General features: G+C 47.6%; 1 protein-coding gene across 3 annotated transcripts in view; it reads right to left on the minus strand.

Annotated features, from left to right (window-relative positions):
• Window positions 1-1,447: 1,447 nt before the first annotated feature.
• HIPK2 (homeodomain interacting protein kinase 2) overlaps window positions 1,448-18,323 on the minus strand; it is a 178,338-nt gene continuing 161,462 nt past the window's right edge. For all 3 annotated transcript variants that reach the window (XM_004430699.3, XM_087431656.1, XM_004430698.3), the window contains 3 exons: window positions 9,658-9,902; window positions 3,203-3,360; window positions 1,448-1,931 (listed from right to left, as the gene is read on the minus strand). In XM_004430699.3, the coding sequence (XP_004430756.1) occupies window positions 1,470-1,931; window positions 3,203-3,360; window positions 9,658-9,902 (865 nt within the window). In that variant the 3' untranslated portion in view covers window positions 1,448-1,469. The remainder of the gene's footprint in view (window positions 1,932-3,202; window positions 3,361-9,657; window positions 9,903-18,323) is intronic.

The following is an 18,323-nucleotide window of genomic DNA, read 5'->3' on the forward strand; positions in this document are numbered from 1 at the left end:
GGTACAGGGTGGGGAGTCTCTCTCGCTCTCTGCCAAAGTAAAAGTCAACTAAAACCATCACTGTCATCAGATTCACCCACCCACCATCCATCTCCTACATCTCTCTCGAGATCCAGGGGCTCTCCAGGCCCCCGCCAGCTCCCTGACACTCCTCTGTTAGCAAACAGCCCGAGAAAGACAACATGTATTAAAATAAAATTAAATAAAGAAAAAAAAAAAAAAAAAGGAGAGACCAGCATAAAATGTTACAACAGCACAGAAGAGGGGCTGAGATGATGGACTCGCCTCAGCCAGCTTCTTGGAGTACCACAGAAGTCACCCTCACACCGCGTCGGTCGGTAGTCGGTAAGGCACTAGGAGGGAATGACGTGAAATCAAGACTGTGAGAGCTGTGACGGCGGTGCCAAGGGACACAGGGAGGGCGGCACTCTCGCTCACACCCACATGCTCGCTCACGCTCACACACCTGGACCACCACATTGGTACATGCCTTCGTTAGATCACTACTTTTTGTGCAATTACATTGAGGAATAGTCTATTGGTATCATTGGAGTTGAACACAAAGTAGAAAACAGGGTGCAGAGAGCTACATTCTACTGGGGTGTCGGCGATGGCCGCTAGCCCTATGCTACGGGACTAGGGGTTGATTCAAAGAGAAAACAAATCTTCAGAAAAGAAAGAAAACTAAAACTTGCAACACACAATATTAACGACATTTGAGGAATAACATTGCTTAGGGATTTATCCAGAATGCTCAGAAAGAGAAAATGCGCCCTCTCCCAGGGGGGTCTTCTTTAGCCCTGGCCAACACCCCCCACCCCCACGCCCGTCAGTCCTGACGAGTGAGCCAGAACTGGGCTTTGCCAACCCCTGACCAGCCCCCGAATATCAGCCTCCTAGGCCACGGCCTGACCTTCCAGAGGGCTGCTGACCCTTTCGAGTTCTGGAAAGATCCCTAATTCTTATGTTCAATAATTAAAAATCTATTGGATTTCCATATCAGGTGTCCCTGACAGCAAATTCTTAAATGTCACTTGCTGCCATGTGAAAATAATCTTTGAAAAGTTCATAGATAAAGTTCTTCAAAAACTGGGCCCCCCCACTTCCAGAATCTTCCGTTGCTCTCTTCTTCTCCTTTCCAGTTTGGTGCAGAATGGGTTCGTGAGCTGTGTTTTTTGTTACTGACGTTTTCTTTTTTTTCTTTTTCTTTTTTAAAATAAAAAGCATAGATTTCCCCCTTCTTAATCCCTTCCTTTTTAAAATGTTCTCTTCTCTGCTCTCAGTCCTCCCACTTCCTAGTTCAAGTTTCATTTGTGTCCCGTCCCGTCCCCTGCCCCCCTCCCTGCCCTGTTTGCATTGTTTGTGTGCGGCATCTTCAGTATAAAAAGCCCAGCTCCCACCTCGGTCCCTCCTCCTCTCCCTCCTCCCCTCTGGCCATCCTCCCCTCCCCTCCCCTCCCTTTCCAGTGCTTATATGTAAGGGTACTGGTTGACCTTGGCAGGGCTCAGTGGGTATCCAGTGTAGACGGTGGAGGCTGGAGAGGCGCTGATGTAGGTCTGGTGGGCAAACTGGGCTGGATACTGACTTGGGTGGATGGTGGGTGAGGGCAGGACCCGGGGGCCCATGCTCACGGGGACCTGGTGGACGATGCTGGCCGGGTAGGCAGTGTGCTGCACGGTGTGACGTGCCGAGCCTTGGGAGGCCACCAGATGGGCCACGGTGCCAGTGGAGCCCAGGGCTGCGGGCGCTGTGTAGGTGTAGAGGTGGGGCTGGGCGGGGAGGTGGGCGGCGGCAGCCAGGTGGGGGTGCACAGTGCCGTGGCTGGGGCTGTTGTGCGGGAAGGAGTACGGAGCCTGAGCCATCGTGGGAGTGATGTAGGCCTGCTGCCGTCGGTGGCTCCCGGCGCGGTCTGCGGTGATGTGCTGCTGAGCCTGGAGGAGGAGAAGCACCAGGAGAGGCTGCGTTGGGGGCTGGACACACAGGAGAGGAGGGGGAGGAGGGAAAACAGAGAGGAGAGGAGGGAGAGGAGAGGAAGGGGAAGAAGAGGACTGGAGAGGAGGGAAAGGAGAGAGGAGGAAGAAGTGGGGAGGAGAGAGAGGAGAGGAGGGAGAGTAGGGGAGGAGGGAGAGCAGGGGCAGGTGGAGGAGGGGAAGAGGGAAGGGGAGGAGGGAGAAGAGAGAGGAGAAGGGGGAGGAGGGGAAGGAGGAGGGAGAGGAGGCCAGAAGCGGCAGGAGAGACGGAAGACGCCTCGCTTGTACGCTGGGAAAGTAGAAGTTCGCTTGGACTGAGAAAGGAATGCTGTGTCCTGCCGCTCCGCAGCTGAAGACACACAGATGAAACCAGCTGCACAGTTAACAGGAGACAATGTCTCCCAAGGACATATCACAGCCGTGAAGTGTCAAAAGAAGCCCCTCTTTGAGGGATGACTGTTGTCTCTCTCACTGTGAAATCGTAAGCTCTCAGAAACTTTGCTGTTTGAAATTCTGTTAGTACAAATGAGACAGCCCTCTGTTACCTGGACAACCTAAGCCACGACGACACAGAGACCCCGCCTCAGTGTTCATCCTAGGTGCACCGCTTCAGATGAGGGTTTCTGAGCACAAACTCCCCGTTTATCTCACTCTGGAGCTTCTAAGGAAACAGGTCTGAGTCCACGTGGCAGTTCAGACCTGGTGTTGACCCCTTACACATGGGAGACTCTGCTTCATTGATGCTCCACCTAAACGCCACCCGCCGCCTCCAGACCCTCTGACTCTTTACCTGGGTTTGGGGTTTCTGATATGTGGCCCCCTCATGCAGTGAATCAGTAAACCCGACTTTGTGGGACTGCATGTCTGTCCCTGGTGTCCTGGCCTCATGGGGCCAGGATGCAGTTTTCTCCTTTGCTGGCCTGAAACAGCAAGATGTGGGCCACCTCTTTTTTAAGCTCTGGCACCATGTCACTAAGCACATCATAACAGTGGACAAGTCAGGTGGCTTTGGGCTGGCTCTCTGTGAACCAGTGATTCCAACTTCCCCAAGGGTGATCCACGGTGGAAAGGAAACACCAGAGGTCACCCAGGGTATTTCCTGCCACCCTTAGAGGGGCTGTAGCTCTGGGAGGTGGGCGAGGGTCTGCCACAGAGACCCTCTCTGAAGCCGAGGAAAGTGGGCGATGAAGTGACATGCTTGGCGGGTGAGACAGCCATTGGGTGGGGCTTACCTGGCTGAGATTGAGAGGCTGCTGCTGCTGGAAATGCGGTCCTGGCCGCTGCTGCCGGTAGGCAATGGCTCCAGACGAGCTCCCTGAAGAGTGACCGCTGGTGGAGGTCACATTGCTGGAGGACTTGGACTTGTAGGACGAGTGGTGACTGGTATTGACTGTGTGGGAGGAGAAACAGGTCACAGATCAGTCACACGTCCTCAGCTGCCCAGAAAACCCTACCCCTCTAGGGGACATCAGTGGTCTTCCAGGAAGGAACACATTCCTGAGACTGGCCAATCACAAATCAGCCTCATCTTCCCCAGACCCAGTTAAGATTCTGCCTTGACGCTGGACTGGCCACTGGGCTCTGGCTTGTTCTACTGGTTGGGAGCAAACCTTGCTGGACTTTACTATCTGGTGACAGTGAAAAGCATAAGGAGAGTCTAACAGAGAAAAGAAGGAGAGTTCTCTGCAGCTCTTCATGTCCCATCCAGGGCTGCAGCGGAGGCTCTCCGCTGAGACACAGAGACGCACAGTGACAGGTACAGCAGGACAAAGATAACCGAGTTTCATAAAAAGGACCACAAACATCCTAGAGGAAAAAGCAACAACTAGAATAAAACAAACAGGATAAGGAGGTTTACATTAAATCATTTTAGTACATTTCAGTGTTGCGTGATCTGTGAATACTGGCTCCCAGCAGAGTGGGACTCGTGTCTCTGTGGGGCGGTCAGAGGACCACCACACACGGCACAGGATGTGGCAGACCCGAGAGCTATTGCTCACTCGCCCCTCAGTGTCTCTCTAGAAATCACACATTTTTCTCCTGAAGCCTTTTCTAGCATAGATGAATGAAAACCAGGATGGAAAAATCCACAGGCAATAAGAAAAAGGCCTTTGGTATAGGGAATCCTCAGCAGCCAGAACACTGCACTGCTGTCCTTCCACAGACTCCTCGACTCCAAAACTGTCCACATTTGAGGGAGCTGCCCAGAGCAGGGGTGTTCAAGAGAAGGAGGATATAAGGTGTCTCATGTCAAGGGAGAATTGGCAAGGACATACACAGGACGCCAGAAGACAGCTCTACTTCTCGTGTTGTTCAGTATCAAGAGTTCAGAAGATTTATTGGGGCCTGAGCGTCTCTGGGAAACACACAAGCCTAATGCCATCTCAACTGGGTAGCCACAGTCGCTACTGTGAACTGGGTACGTCTGACTGTTCTTGGGGGTTGAGGATGCTGAGTATTAACAAAGCACACGTCACAAGGACCAGGCCTTGATGGAACTGGGTTGGATCAATTCTATTACAAACCTCAGAGTGATGAAATCAAAGTCAGAGAGGAGATGCCTGAGGCCAGAGAGAATGCTGATTAACTGTTGATGGAGAGAAGCATGAAGAGTGAAGGGAAACCAGACACCTAGGGCCAGGAGATCAGGGCACACGGGGCAGTCGGAGAGGAGTCTCCCTGCCCCCACAGGTAACAGCCCCCTCGAGTAAAGGGAGAGCTACCTCACTGGGGAGGGAGAGGGCGGGTCCCAACAGAGACCTCTAAATCTGACCACGCGCCCCGGGGGCCTCCTATCCCACCCACTGAATCAGAACCCCGCGGGGGATGCCCAGGAATCTGTATTCTTAACAAGCTTCCCAGGAGAGCAGGAGCCAGCCAGGCCCTGTGTGTGTAGCTGACCTACACTTGGGAATCAGGGCCCTTTGCTCAAGCCAAAGCTGGTTAGACTCCCAAAGCCCTCCAAAATCCGGGGGCTGGAGGGAACTCTGGGGACCCATAGTAGGATAACAGGTGGAAAGTTGCAAACGCTGGCTACCAGGAGAACTTCAGCTTCTCTCCTTCATTCAGCCACTGTGCTACCGCGTTGGAGTCAAACTCCTTTCTGCTCTGCATCAGATCATAAACCGTGCTTGCTGTCTGGCCCGCGCTGGGGATGTCATCTCTCTGCTCCTATTTCAAGTCTCTGGGCATTTGTGGTAACTATATTTAAGGGAGAAACCCTGAGCTTCAGGTGTCCAGAGCTTGAGTCTGCAAGTGAAGAGATGTGCGAGTTGCAGATGAAAATGGACATGACAGAGCCCTGTATTTCCCGCTACCATCATCATGGGGACAGGAGATGGGGGCTGGGTCACAGCTTGTCAAGCTGTCAGAGCAGGAGACCCGTGTATAAGGGAAGGGGTTCTGAAGGGGACCAAGGATTAAAATAATAATCTCCTCCTGCAAAGACGAATCAAGTGACAATGGAGTGGAGCAGAAGGCAAGAGCAGAACGTAGAGCTCCTGCTGTGTATCTGGAGCTGTGCGGGCCATGACCGAGCTCTCTGGTCAAGCTGTGCCCAGCTGCTCTCAAAGATCCCCTGCCCTGGGAACAGCCCTCGGTTCATGGGCTGGCCTCCAGTGGCCCTGTCTGCACTAGGTGGGTGGGAGAGTGCTTCAGAGCACGGGTGAGCCCTGGAGCCAGACCCCTGGGGGGGCCAGCCGCACGGCCTCGGTCGAGTTAGTCAACCTCTCTGTGCTTCCATAATCTTATCTGGAAAACTGGGAAAATGATAGTAACTACATATGGAGTCATCATGAGGATTACACGAGTTAATGTATGTAGGATGCTTAGTATCTGGTACGTGTTAACCTCTTAAAAGTGTTAGCTATTGTTGATGTCTTTATTGTTGAGCCCAGCTCCCTGGCTAAAGCTGATGCTCAAGGAACAGGTGCCTGCTCCAAGCTGGGACAACCAAGTCCTGTCTCCTGGAAATGGGAAACTGGGAGCCTGGGAGTCGCTGGGTCAGGGTGAAGCAGTGCTCCAGAAAGCAGGCGTCAGGCTTCCAGTGGCCCAAGTCCCAGGGGTTCTGGCTCCTGCCCTGCCTGGGACCTAGCTGTTGAACTTTCCCTCAGCCCTGTATCCCTCTAATAAATTCTTTATTTGTCTTAAGGCAGTGCAGAGTTCATTTATTCATTCCAAAAGAACCCTACCTAACCCAAGAGGTCTGAGAGGGCTACGTGAGAAATCCTCAAGAATCCTTCCTGAGCTGGGAGCCACAGTGGGGGACAAGTACTGTGAGAAAATGGACTGTCACTTGCACAGCATTCATTCTGACTTGAGCGGGCTCAGGGAACCCCTGGAGCTCCAGCTGGGGTGGCTGCAACCATTCGTATCTTGGCCTATTTGGGCCAACCGGGCACCAGGACGCTGAGGAAGGCTGCTTTCCTGGTTCTTCTAGCCTAGGATGATTTTGCAGCTAACAGTGTATCTTAGGGTTGAGAAACACCACAGGCTGGGGACGGGCAGGCAACAGAATGAAGTGCCTTCCTGCCTCTTATCTGTCACTAGAAAGACTGTGCAGCATGTTCTCACAGGGGAAAATAAATCTCTCTTTGCAGCAGAAAATTGTACCATGGGGTTCCCCAGAGACACTGACACTAGTTGCTTTAGAACCTGTAGACTTACTGAGAATGACCTTCCTTTTTTTTTGTTTTTTGCTGGAAATATCCCTCAGAGATTCTTGGCCATCCCAGTAATCTTTTCTTTTACTTCAGATATAACGCAGTCTTGTGGAAACGCAGTGGGCTGAGTGCTCAAAACTGCCACCTGTCACACACAGTGCTAGGGGCTGACGATGGAAATGGTCAATGTCACCTGGAAGGTGGAAAATGTGGCTCCACAAAGCTGTCCTCTCTTGTTGCTCACCTTTGTGAAAACTGCTGTGTTATGCTGGCCATTTCCTCACCTGTCTTAACTAGGGGTTGAACAAAGTGGTCTTAAAGTTTCAGTGACTCTCGCCACAATTTTGTCACCTTCCACGGAGTGGCGCCAGCACCAAGGCTGACAAAGCCCCAAACTGGAAGATTTCTAACTTGCGGAAACTTGGCCACTGTCTCATGCATCCTCCATTTCATTTTAAAAGGCCAAAAGAAATTTAGCATTAACCACATTTTTTTTTTCTTTACCAATTCCTAGACGACCTGCATAAGGCCTAGCATAAACCAGTTCTTATATACCACGATCTTGCATGTCAGAGGGATCATGACTGTCACAGAGCTCCCCTGAGATGTCTTGGAACATGGGCATCCCTGATTTACAAAACTCACTGTCTCATCCTGTAGATCCACAATCCCTGATCTGAAATCCCTGAGGACGTTTGAAATTCAGAATTTCAAATTTTAGGAAGGTAATTTGGTACGTATCCAATACATTAGGTTACCCCACAGTGGAGCCTTGGGCACCACTCTATAATCAAAGACACAAATACTTCAAAATACAGTGATATTTCACTAAGTGGCACAGATATGACCACGACACAAATTTGGATATGACAAAGAGACTACGAGCAGCCTCTCGTTAGTTCAGGTCAGGTTTTACCACCAACTGAGTTTGCTGTAAACTTAAAATTTGGTTTTCAGAGCTTTTTGGATTTTGGACTGCAGATGAGGAAGGAATATTTCCTTCTCTTCATGCTCAATAAAAGGGCTGGTCTTCCCTAAGGAGTTCAACAACACAGTCTCGAGAACTTGACTGTTAATTAAGCAGGAGAGCCCTTCACCCCGAGCTGTGTGCATTTAAGGCTACAATCTTTATAACTTGGGTACGTGAAGGGCTATCTGAGGACTTGAGAGCACATGGCAAGTAAAGATTTAAGGGGTCAATTTCCAGATTCTCAACTTTCAAATGTATCTTTTCCTAACCTGATTTACCAGTACTGGGATCCATCAGTTTCCCTTCCCCACCTTCTCACTCACATTCACACTTCTCCCATTTTACAAAAGAAAGGCTTTCTTTTTTCTCTCCTGAATGTTACTATGGTGCACTGCCTCCAGGTGCGAGAAACCTAAGGGGCGCCCAAGTGGGATATATCCAGAATGGACAGCTCCCGAGGGACAGTCCCTTGAGAGCAAAGACAAGCCGTCTTTAGTAAGAAACACTGAAGGTTGTCCAGTCTTATTTTAATCAGGCTACAAACTCTTTGCAAACTCCCTACCCTACCCATCCATTCATGAGATAAAATTCGGAAGTGAGATGGTTGTCACAGGGAGACTTTCTGACAGAGGTGACGTCAGCTCTGGCTGTCTGGGTCAACAAGGAGAGACTGCTTGCTGGGGCACACGGCAGCATTTCCACGTACTGAATGAGTTGAACCTGTGGCTTCAAGGTTTGATGAACATATTTAAAGTACTTAAATTATGATACAACATACAACATGACAGAAGTTACAGCCCTTGCAAATATTTAAACTTAAAAATGCGTGATGGATATAGTTTTCAACAATCATTTAAGGGGTATATGAGCAGAAAGGTTAGAGGGCCACCTCTCTAAGGAATCCTGTCTCCTGCGTGAACTACTCCTGTAAGGAGCCTTACAGGTTCCTTTGGTCCTGGAGAGTGTTGCTTCCTGCCAAGGTTTCCACTAAAATACTTGCCTGGGTACAGAAAGAGGGTTTTGGGAGAGAGATGTCCATCCTCATGTCCCACACTAGGCAGGCTGGCCTATGGCACTGAGCTGGAAAAGTCCCTAAAGATCCCATCCTGAATTCCACTCTTTACTCTCAGTGGCAGGACCGGAATCGCCCATGTCTAACAGGCCTTACACATGGCAACTACCCCAAGAAGGTTCCAAGGTCTTTGTAGAAGGTGACACAGGCAGGGGTCCTTCCTGATGAATAATAGCTTCTCACATCTAAACGAATCTTTTTGGCAGTTTGTATCCCTTTCCTTCTAAATGCTGCAGGGCTGTTGTGAAGGTGCTAACTGCCTGGATGGGCTGGTAAACAGTTTGTGGAAAAAAAGCAGAACGTGCAGATTTCTTCTGGTTTATTCCCCAAATTCTTCCACTAGTGAGCACAAGCAAGGAAGACACTGAAACGATGCTAGTAAATCTGGGATGAGCGGCTGAATTTATTGAGAAGGTTAAGTTCTCAGCCTTTACTCTAGGGGCCAGTTTTCAGGACCAGCCTTCATGGGGTGGAAGGAGTCCTTTGAATCAAGCAGGACGAGGAGAAACACGCTCGCTAGGATTGCTCCTCCCGACAAGGAGTTCTGAGGAGACGCCGAGACGAGTCTGCTTCACCTCACCTACCAAGACTCAGAGCAGGTTCTTCCCTCACAGGAAGCCCCCAACCACGAGGGCTCCTCGGAAGGGAGTGATGCTGAAAGTCGGTCAAGAACCCCCCAAACAGGGTGTCATTCCAGACAGTGGATAAGGAACTGGGGGGCTTTTATTTAATACTTATCAACCTGGTTAGAGGAAGAGCCATCTTAAAGGCAGCGAGGTATTAATTATAGAATTAAAAAATGAAAACATTGCTTATACAATGTGATGCTAAGCAGAATGCTACCTTGGCTACTTGAACAAATCCTTGGGTAAGGCTCTACAGCGACCCAGCACGTATTAGCCCTCACACAGAACTGCTAGCAGCAGAAAACGAGAAAACTCATCTCCAGAGAGACGCTCCAGGCCTGCCCTGGCCCCAAGTTACCTGGCACCAGGCTGTCACACTCCACCAACACTTCGCTGGCCTGGGTTTTCAGGGGTGGCACGATGATAGTTCGGGGGTTCCCAGTGCAATGACTCTCCAGGCTCCCCTTGGTATCAAAGGTGTTGGCGTTGTGCCCAGCACGGTGCTGCACAGAGTAGGGGCTGGTGTTGCTGGACGAGTCAGAGTAGGGAGAGTCGTGGACCGTGACACAGCTGATGACGTTTTTTCTCTGCTTGGAGACTGTGCTGAAAACGTAAAGGGAGAAATGAAGTGAAGGCTATGAAGTGAGACACCAAACCAGTATTTCAGAACTGGCTGTGTGAAAAGGCCTTCTCTGTGCTCTGGGGCAAGGGAGGGAAGCAGAGAGGCAGAAAGGGTAGGAATGTGACATGCACCACAACCCTAACAGGGAGGTGGGACACACAAGTGTCACCTGTCTAACCAGTAGCAGGGGGCAAGTGAAGATGGGAGAAAGTGGCTGGAGCTGGGCCCACAGGTGCTTATGGAAATTGGGGTGTGAGAAGCCTCCAGGCAGGCCTGGGCTCTCAGCAGAACTGCAGGGGTGGCACCTGTAGCCTAGAGCAGTGTGGCAACGCCTCCAGAGCCACCAAAAGGCCACATCTGAGCAAACAGAGAGCCCAGCAATACCCCGGCAGCCTGAGGCCCCGGCTTGGGAGGACATGGCCGGGAAGCAAACAGCATAAACTTAGGCTCGAGGCCTGGGAGAGCCAGCAACCTTAGGCAAGGGAACGGAACACCCCAGAGGAACCAGGATGCCATGAGAGGGAAGGAAGAAAAGTGAGGTTCTGTGGAGGCTGCACAGTTCACATGTGCTGAGAGGGAGATCGGAGCTGGAATTGACACCCTGGGCCATCTCTGCTGGGAGAGTGTTCTGTGGGAAGACTTCGTGGTGCAGCTCCCAGGCCTCTGAGAGTCCCCTCCTCAGGGGAGGCCCAGCTCTCCTACAGCTTCCCCACTCCCTGGGCCGAGGATCAGGGAGGGACAGCACTGCATCTAGGTGAGGTCGGAAGGGGTCCGGCCGGGATGATGCCCACGAGGGAGATGCTCTGAATTGCTGGTCTTCATCCTCTAGGTGAAACTTAATACGCCGACAGGGGGGAACTGGCTTTGGATGGCTCTTGGCCAGCACATTTTTTTCTGAGATATTTATGTTTGTGTGGTTACTTTGGGAACCAATTCTGTCTGCCTTCAAGCTCAGTTGAGAGGCTGGTGGGATGATGGATGTGGAATTTGTTGCTTATGGTGAAGGTTTTAAAAATGGGTTTTCATCTATTTTTATGCACTGATCATCTATTTTTAAGAAATATTGATTGCCTAAGCAAGATGGTCAGTTTCCAACTCATTTGCTAAGAGAAGAAGCTGGTATTTATAGATATCGTGGCCCAGTGGAGCCACAACAACTCCCCGAGGTGTCTTACTCAAGGTCACACAGCCAGCGACAGGCCAGACTCTTTCCCAGATTGATCCCTGCCACCCTAAGGGCAGCGGAGAAGTGGGCAAACTCCAGAGCCCAGGCAGCTGGGCAGAAGGTAAGGGAAGGACAGCAGGGCTGCTACCCTACAAAAGGCAGAGGGGAGGGAAGCGAGCCCGCAGGAGGCCTGGCCCCCCGTGCCCTGAAGCCTGCCATTCCTGACACCTGGGCCAGACAACTCTTCTAGCGGCTGCACATTCCATCCTTGCTGGTTTAGGGTAGAAGCGTCCCTCCCTCACCATGTCTGTGGGTGAGAGCACGGGCCCTGCAGCCAGATGTGTAATGTCAGCATGTGCTGGGGTGTGGCCTTGGGCAGCTAATCAACCCGAGTGATTCAGTCTCCCTATCAGTAAATGTGGATGATAACAGTACCTCTATCAAAGGCTTGTTTTGAGAATTAAATGAGAATATACATGGAAAGTGCTCTGAACAGTGCACAACACATAGTAAGTATTCTACAAAAGCTGCCATTACTATCATTAGTTGTGTTACCTCATTTAACATGTGAAAACAGGTTTGCAAGAAACATATTTAAGCAAAGTGAATTCTATCAAGGCACAAACTTGCTGGAAAAGTTTCTATTCTATGAATAAACCAGAAGCTATGAAAGAAATTAAAACTCATCAGTTACATATCTTGGAGATCTTTGCTAGGTGCTACAGGGAATTTTTGTACAAAGAGATATAACACGTGTCTCTGCCCTGGAGGAGACTGAAATCTCAGTGGGGGACTGTATAAAAACATGACAAGTTAAACAGTAAAAGCTTTGAAGTTATCAGTTAAAGAGAATAATGGATGTCACAAAGCCTTCCATGATGAACTGTCAAATGAGTTGTACAGATGATAATTGTTAAGAACTCAAAAGAAGGTGAGGAATGAATTGACTGCATATATTTACAGCTCTTCAAGTTAACTTTGATAAAACAGATAAATTTTAATTAATAAAGACCTATACTTCCCACTTACAACAGTTTAAAATGAAAAAAATCCATGTGTGTTCCTCAGAAAGCTAAACATAGAGTGACCACATGACCCAGCACTTTCACCCCTAGGTATACACGCAAAGGAGTTGAGAACAGGGACTCACACAGACACCTGTACGCCAATGTTCACAGCGGCATTACTCACAATAGCCAAAAGGTGGAAACAACTCAAGTGTCCATCAACAGATAAATGGATAAACAAAATGTGGTCTATCCATACAACGGATTATTATTCAGCCATAAAAATGAATGAAGTTCTGAAACATGCTACAATATGGATGAACCTTGAAAACATTACGCTAAGTGAAACAAGCCAGACACAAAAGGACAGATATTGTATGATTCCACCTACATGAGGCACCGGAACAGGCAAATTCAGAGATGGAAAGCAGACTAGAGGTTAGCAGGGGCTGAGCGAGGGAGGAATGGGGAGTTATTGCTTAATGGGTCCAGAGTTTCTATTTGGGGTGATGGAAAAGTTCTGGAAATAACGGTGATGACTGCACACATTGTAAATGTACATAACGTCACTGAATTGTACACTTAAAAATGGTTAAAATGGCAGATTTTATATTTTACCACAACGTAAAAAATTAATGTAATATACCAAAACGGATTGAATTATACACTTTAAATGAGTGAATTGTATGGCATGTGAATTATATCTCAATTTTTTTTTTTTTTGGTGAGGAAGATCAGCCCTGAGCTAACATCCACGCCAACCCTCCCCCCCCTTTTTTTTTTGTGGAGGAGGATGGGAATGGATATTAGCCCAGGGCCAGTCTTCCTCAGCAAAAAAAAAAAAAAAAAAAAGTGGAGGACTGGCATGGATGTTAGCTCAGGGCTGAACTTCCTCACACACACACACACACAAAAGTCCATATGCTTATTCAGAAACAAAAAAGCAAAATGGGATTAGCAACTGGGTGGGGGTTGGGGGGGCATTGAGATCTGTCACAAGAACTAGAAAGTGAGGCACCAGGAAAGGTCACTGAGCCTAGAAAGTAGGGACAAGGGAGCATTGGAAGGAAGAAGAGCTGTCTTAAAAAGACAAAGACAAGCGAAATCTGGAGCTGTTTTCTGTGGTGGGTGGGGCTGGGCAAAGGGAAAGGACTGCTCTGTGACTAGTCTGTTGTGTATTACGATATTAAAGGGAACCCCTTGCAAAAAGTGCTCCCAGGATCAGGGAGAGGCCTGGGAGGCTGTAACCATGCAGCTCCCAGGGCCCGAGGGGACGCGGGGAGACTGTGCTGCCCTGCCCTTACTCTCAGCTGTGGTCACAGCTGGTCCTGTGATTAAGTAACAGGAACGCACAGCGCCTCAACTGGTCATCTCACGAAATGCAGACATGTTCTGACGCAGGTGCACGATCTGCAGACGGCGGACCCCACACGAAGAACAGAGGCTGGCTCTCAAATGTGTCCTGGGAGCTGGTGTTCTAGTCCTGCCTCCGCTGTCCATTTATTGGTGTGACCCTGGACAGTGGCCTGGATACTGGTGTGACCCTGGATGTCCCTCCAGCTCTAACTTGCTATGAAATCCATTAGGGAGAGTGGCATTAAAGGATCCATTCTGCGAGTCCCTTAAAGATTTATTAAAGACATTTAAAATAGGATTTAGTTTATTCCTAATTTGGAGAGGAAATAAATCCCTTCGGTAAGTGTACCTTACTTGGAGACCCAGACCCCGCCACTTCCTGCTGACCATTATCTTCCTTAGGTTCTGGGTAGTTTAGAAAATAAGGAAATGAAAAATACACACACACAACACTAATTTTGGCCAACCTGTAATAAAATTCAAATTGGACATATTTGGAATTCTTCACTCAAATTTGGAAATTGTGGAGAAGCTTCAGCTCACTATGAGTAAGAATTTCCTGACAACTGGAACTATCTGAACATACAATGGGCCATTTCATGAATCAGTGAGCTTCTTGTCACTGAAGGATGGCTTTCTGGCAAGAGCCTTACAACAGCTGACAGCTTGGTCTAGATGACCTGTGAAAATTTAGGGCCATCTCCTAATGGAAATCCAACAGGTAGCGAGCCTTTCCACCAAAGAGGCTGAGGAATCCTGCATGTCAGTGTCCTGACATCTGTCAAGGAGTGTGGGATAAAACCTGTATAAACTCTTCATGGGTCCCATCTCTTTTTTTGGAGCTGGGATATCCCTACACCTAACGAGCAAATAGGTACAACAGTCTAATGCTGATTTATCTACCTTTTTGGATTTACATGTGACAGGTTTGGAAAAGGTGAATTAACTTGATAGGTCTGTTTTTAATCTCTTCTATCGTTAGAAACCTTTGTGCTCTACCTGAATATACTATGTAGATTAGAGAACAAATGGGAAGCTGTTAAATGAGTGAATTTAAAAATGAGCACACATTTGACGTTACTAACTACGGATTCTTTAGGCTCATCTGTATTGATTCTACCGAGATTCATTCCACTATAGTGTCTAATTACTATTGATAGCTTATCAATCCCATTATGAATTGGTTAATGGAAGTGCGAGAGATAGTGATATGAGTAGAATGAGAAATATTTGCTTAAATGGCCTTGACAGACCATTACTTCTGAATAAAGAACAAAGCTGTCAGAGTTCACAATTGCACTGTGTTGTCATGGCGATAGATGATTTTCATCATTTTAAAATGATAAGAAATAAGGAGCTAAGAAGTAAAGAAATCAGCCCCAGTGGAGAAAACACTGACAGAGGATCAGACACAAACCTGTGACCCCTCCCTGTAGGGCCCTGTCTGGAATGTGTTTCTAATTTCTGTTTCCTAACCTCAGTCAATTTCATCCTTCAATTCCAGGGTCAAAACTCATCTCCACCAATAAACGTTCCATGACTTATTTCACTCCTCTGATTCCACAGTCAATGCTATCCGTAAAAAATACTACTCTTCTCTTACTATCACACTGATTACTAAATACAGGTCACATTTATTGGATGCACAACAACTCCTGTTCAAAGTGCTTTTTGTGTTATCTCCTCCAATCCTCACAGCAAGACTCTGCGGTAAAGAATGATTACAACTCTCATTTTAAGAACAACAATCTTCAGATGAGGAGAGCTCAGGTCACTTGCTTGCTCAAGGTCACACAGCTAGTTAGGGGCAGGGGCAGGTGTGAACCAAGAGCTAGCATTCCTTTTTTTTGGTGACTAAGTATGGTCTTAGTTTTATTTATTTATTTTTTAAAATTTTATTTTATTGTGATAAGAACACTTAACATGAGATCTACGCTCTTAACAAAGTTTTAAGTGTACCAAACAGTCTTGTTGACTACAGGTGCAATGTTGTACAGCAGATCTCCGGAACTTATTCATCTTGCTTAACTGAAATTTATGCCTGTTGATTAGTGACTCCTCGTTTCCCCCTACCTCAGCCCCTGGCAATTGAGATTCCACTCCTTGATTCTATGAATTTCACTATTTTAGATACCTCATGTAAGAGGATTTTTGCATATTGCACAATTTCCTTCTTTTAAAGGCTGAATAGTATTCCATTGTATGCATATGCCACATCTTTATCTATTCATCTGATAGACATTTAGGCTGTTTCCACATCTTGGCTATTGTGAATAATGCTGCAATGAACATGGGACTGCTATTATCTGTTGGAGGTCCCAATTTCAGTCTTTTGGATAAATATTTTTGAAGTGAGATTGCTGGATCATATAGTAGTTCTTTTTTTATTTTTTTGAGGAACCTCAATACTGTTTTCCATAGTGGCTGCACCAATTTACATTTCCACCAACAGTGCACAATGGTTCCAATTTCTTCACATCCTCATCTATACTTATCTTTTGTCCTTTTGATAATAGCCATCCCACAGGTGTGAGGTGATACCTCACTGTGGTTTTGGTTTGCATTTCTCTGATCATCAGAGAAATGGTCTTCAGTGATGCTGAAGACCTTTTCATGATCTTGTTGGCCATTTGTATGTCTTCTTTGGAGAAATGTCTATTCAACTCCTTAGCCCATTTTTTAATCAGGTTATTAGTTTTTTTTGCTATTGAGTTGTTTAGAGCCGGCACTCACTCTTAATCACTATGCTATACTTTTACCCCACCCCTGCTACCTACAAGTACTGAAAATGTAAACTAACTGAAACTCCTTCTTCTGGTCCCTCCAGGGGCATGATCAGTGACAGTGGTCTTCTCTAAGCATGGGGCATGGGGTGTCCCAGCTGACAGAGATGAGAGCTGTTGGCCTGGCCACCCTTCATGGGGCGTGTACTGCTCGCTGCACTGTTTCCATTAGAAATACACAGCTGATTGCTTTTAACCAGCCCTTCATGTGAGGAGAGGGACCAGAAGCTGATGCCTCCAGGCCAATGTGCTCCTTCTGGTGTATAATGTAGCTCCCAATTTAAAGTCACTAGTGAGAACAAAAAAAATCTACATTTTAAATCTGGTGCATACATTCCATTCAAATTATATTATCCACACATTTATATCTATATGCATGTCTCTCTCAATATACACACACATAGATACATACCATCAAGGTCATTCTTTTACATGACTACCTTCTAGAGAAGTCAGAAATGGCCTGGAAGGAACCATGAGTCGTCACCCACTCTTCACCCCATCACACTCAGCAGAAGCCGGAGTTCGTTCTCCTTCCGTCTTCTTCTGCAACCCAGCCTGAGAGTTTGACTCATCTCCCCTACTCAGGTTAGGGCCGCCCACTGAGCGCTGCTCTGCGTGTGGTATCTAACCCTCTTCCACCCCCCACCCCCTCCCCCCGCCCTGCAGAAGGCAACACAGGACACGCTGCTAAGTAAGGACAGTGTGGTGCAGCGTCTCTTCTTCAAAATGCACCCTCTTAACCTTACTACTCAAACCATCTGAGTGTTTTGAACGAAGCCCTGTACAGAGGACGCCGACTTGACAAAACATCCTTCCATCTCCTGAGACGAGTTTTATGACTGAAATTTTGTGGGGTGTGCTGTAACTTAAACCTGAGAAACAAAGCCCCTTCAAATGATACTGTGTGTCTAGCTTCCTTTGTTTCTTCACTCAAGCTTGAATCTGACACCTCTACAGCACAGCATGATGGCGGCTGCCAGTAGCTTATTAACCAACAGCAGAAGTGGGGTGAGCGATACAGCTATAGGCAGCAATGAATACGGATTCCACTTTGAGTTGACTTTGTCCATATAAAGATAAATGAGTGAGTTCTTCCCTCTGTGAAGTGGATGTTAATTTTTCAGGCCAAAGCCTTCTAAGCAGCAGTTGATCAGTTTCCTGACTGCGCCTTTACTACAATAATTTCTCTAGATTTTCAATTTAGTATTAAGAAGAACATTTTGGGTCAAAATATTTTTAAATAAACGTTTTAAGAGTGATCCAAGTAACTGTTTTACATCTAAAACATTAAGTGATATTTGTGAATCCATTTTCTTAAAGTGCACATTTTGGTACCATGAGCTGTAATACCCTGAGCAGCTGCTCACACAGGCAGTGATGCGGAATGGAGCAGTGTGCTGATGTCCACGTGAAACAAAACCCGTCCACCAGAAACATCCAGATAACGAATGAATGAATGAAGTAATGAAAAATGGAGACTGGGCAAAATGATCTCTAGCTGATCAGCTGAAATGAGCCACTTCGGTCACACACTTTGAAAATTACCCGCATGACTGAGGCTTGTAGGATGTGACCAAATGGCCCCTAAAGGGCAGTTTCAGCACAAGGCAGGTCTGCAGAAGGGTCTGAATGGTAAAACGTGCATCTATAAACTTGGTCCACGGCGATTCCAAGGGAGAAAAGATGGCTTATTCAGCACGTGTAGGCAGTCAAACGCTCTTCTCATCAAAATAATTTATAAATATTTAAAATAAGATCAGTTCTACCACTTAATCCTGGGGGATCCAGAAAAATAACTCTTTAGTTTGTTTTCTGCCTTTAGGCCAGTTCTCTAACCATGACCATAGGCCCCCATAGTCCAAAAGCAACTCATTGAGAAAAAGGAGGCTGCTGGGTCTTTCTTGGCCTCCTTACTTTAAAAAATCTTCTCAAAGACTCAGACGAGCTGACTTCTGCCCTTCTTGCTGCTAGAGCTCCAGCATTCTGATGAACGCCTGGCGCCCCGTCGGCAGCCAGTGACTGACACCCTGGACTCCCCACAGCCCTGGCCTGGTGCCCACACACAGTGGGTGTGACCATGTGCCTGGG

The sequence above is a fragment of the Ceratotherium simum genome, chromosome 1 (assembly GCF_057802395.1).
Source record: "Ceratotherium simum simum isolate JZ-2026a chromosome 1, ASM5780239v1, whole genome shotgun sequence".
NCBI classification, from domain to species: Eukaryota; Metazoa; Chordata; class Mammalia; order Perissodactyla; family Rhinocerotidae; genus Ceratotherium; species Ceratotherium simum.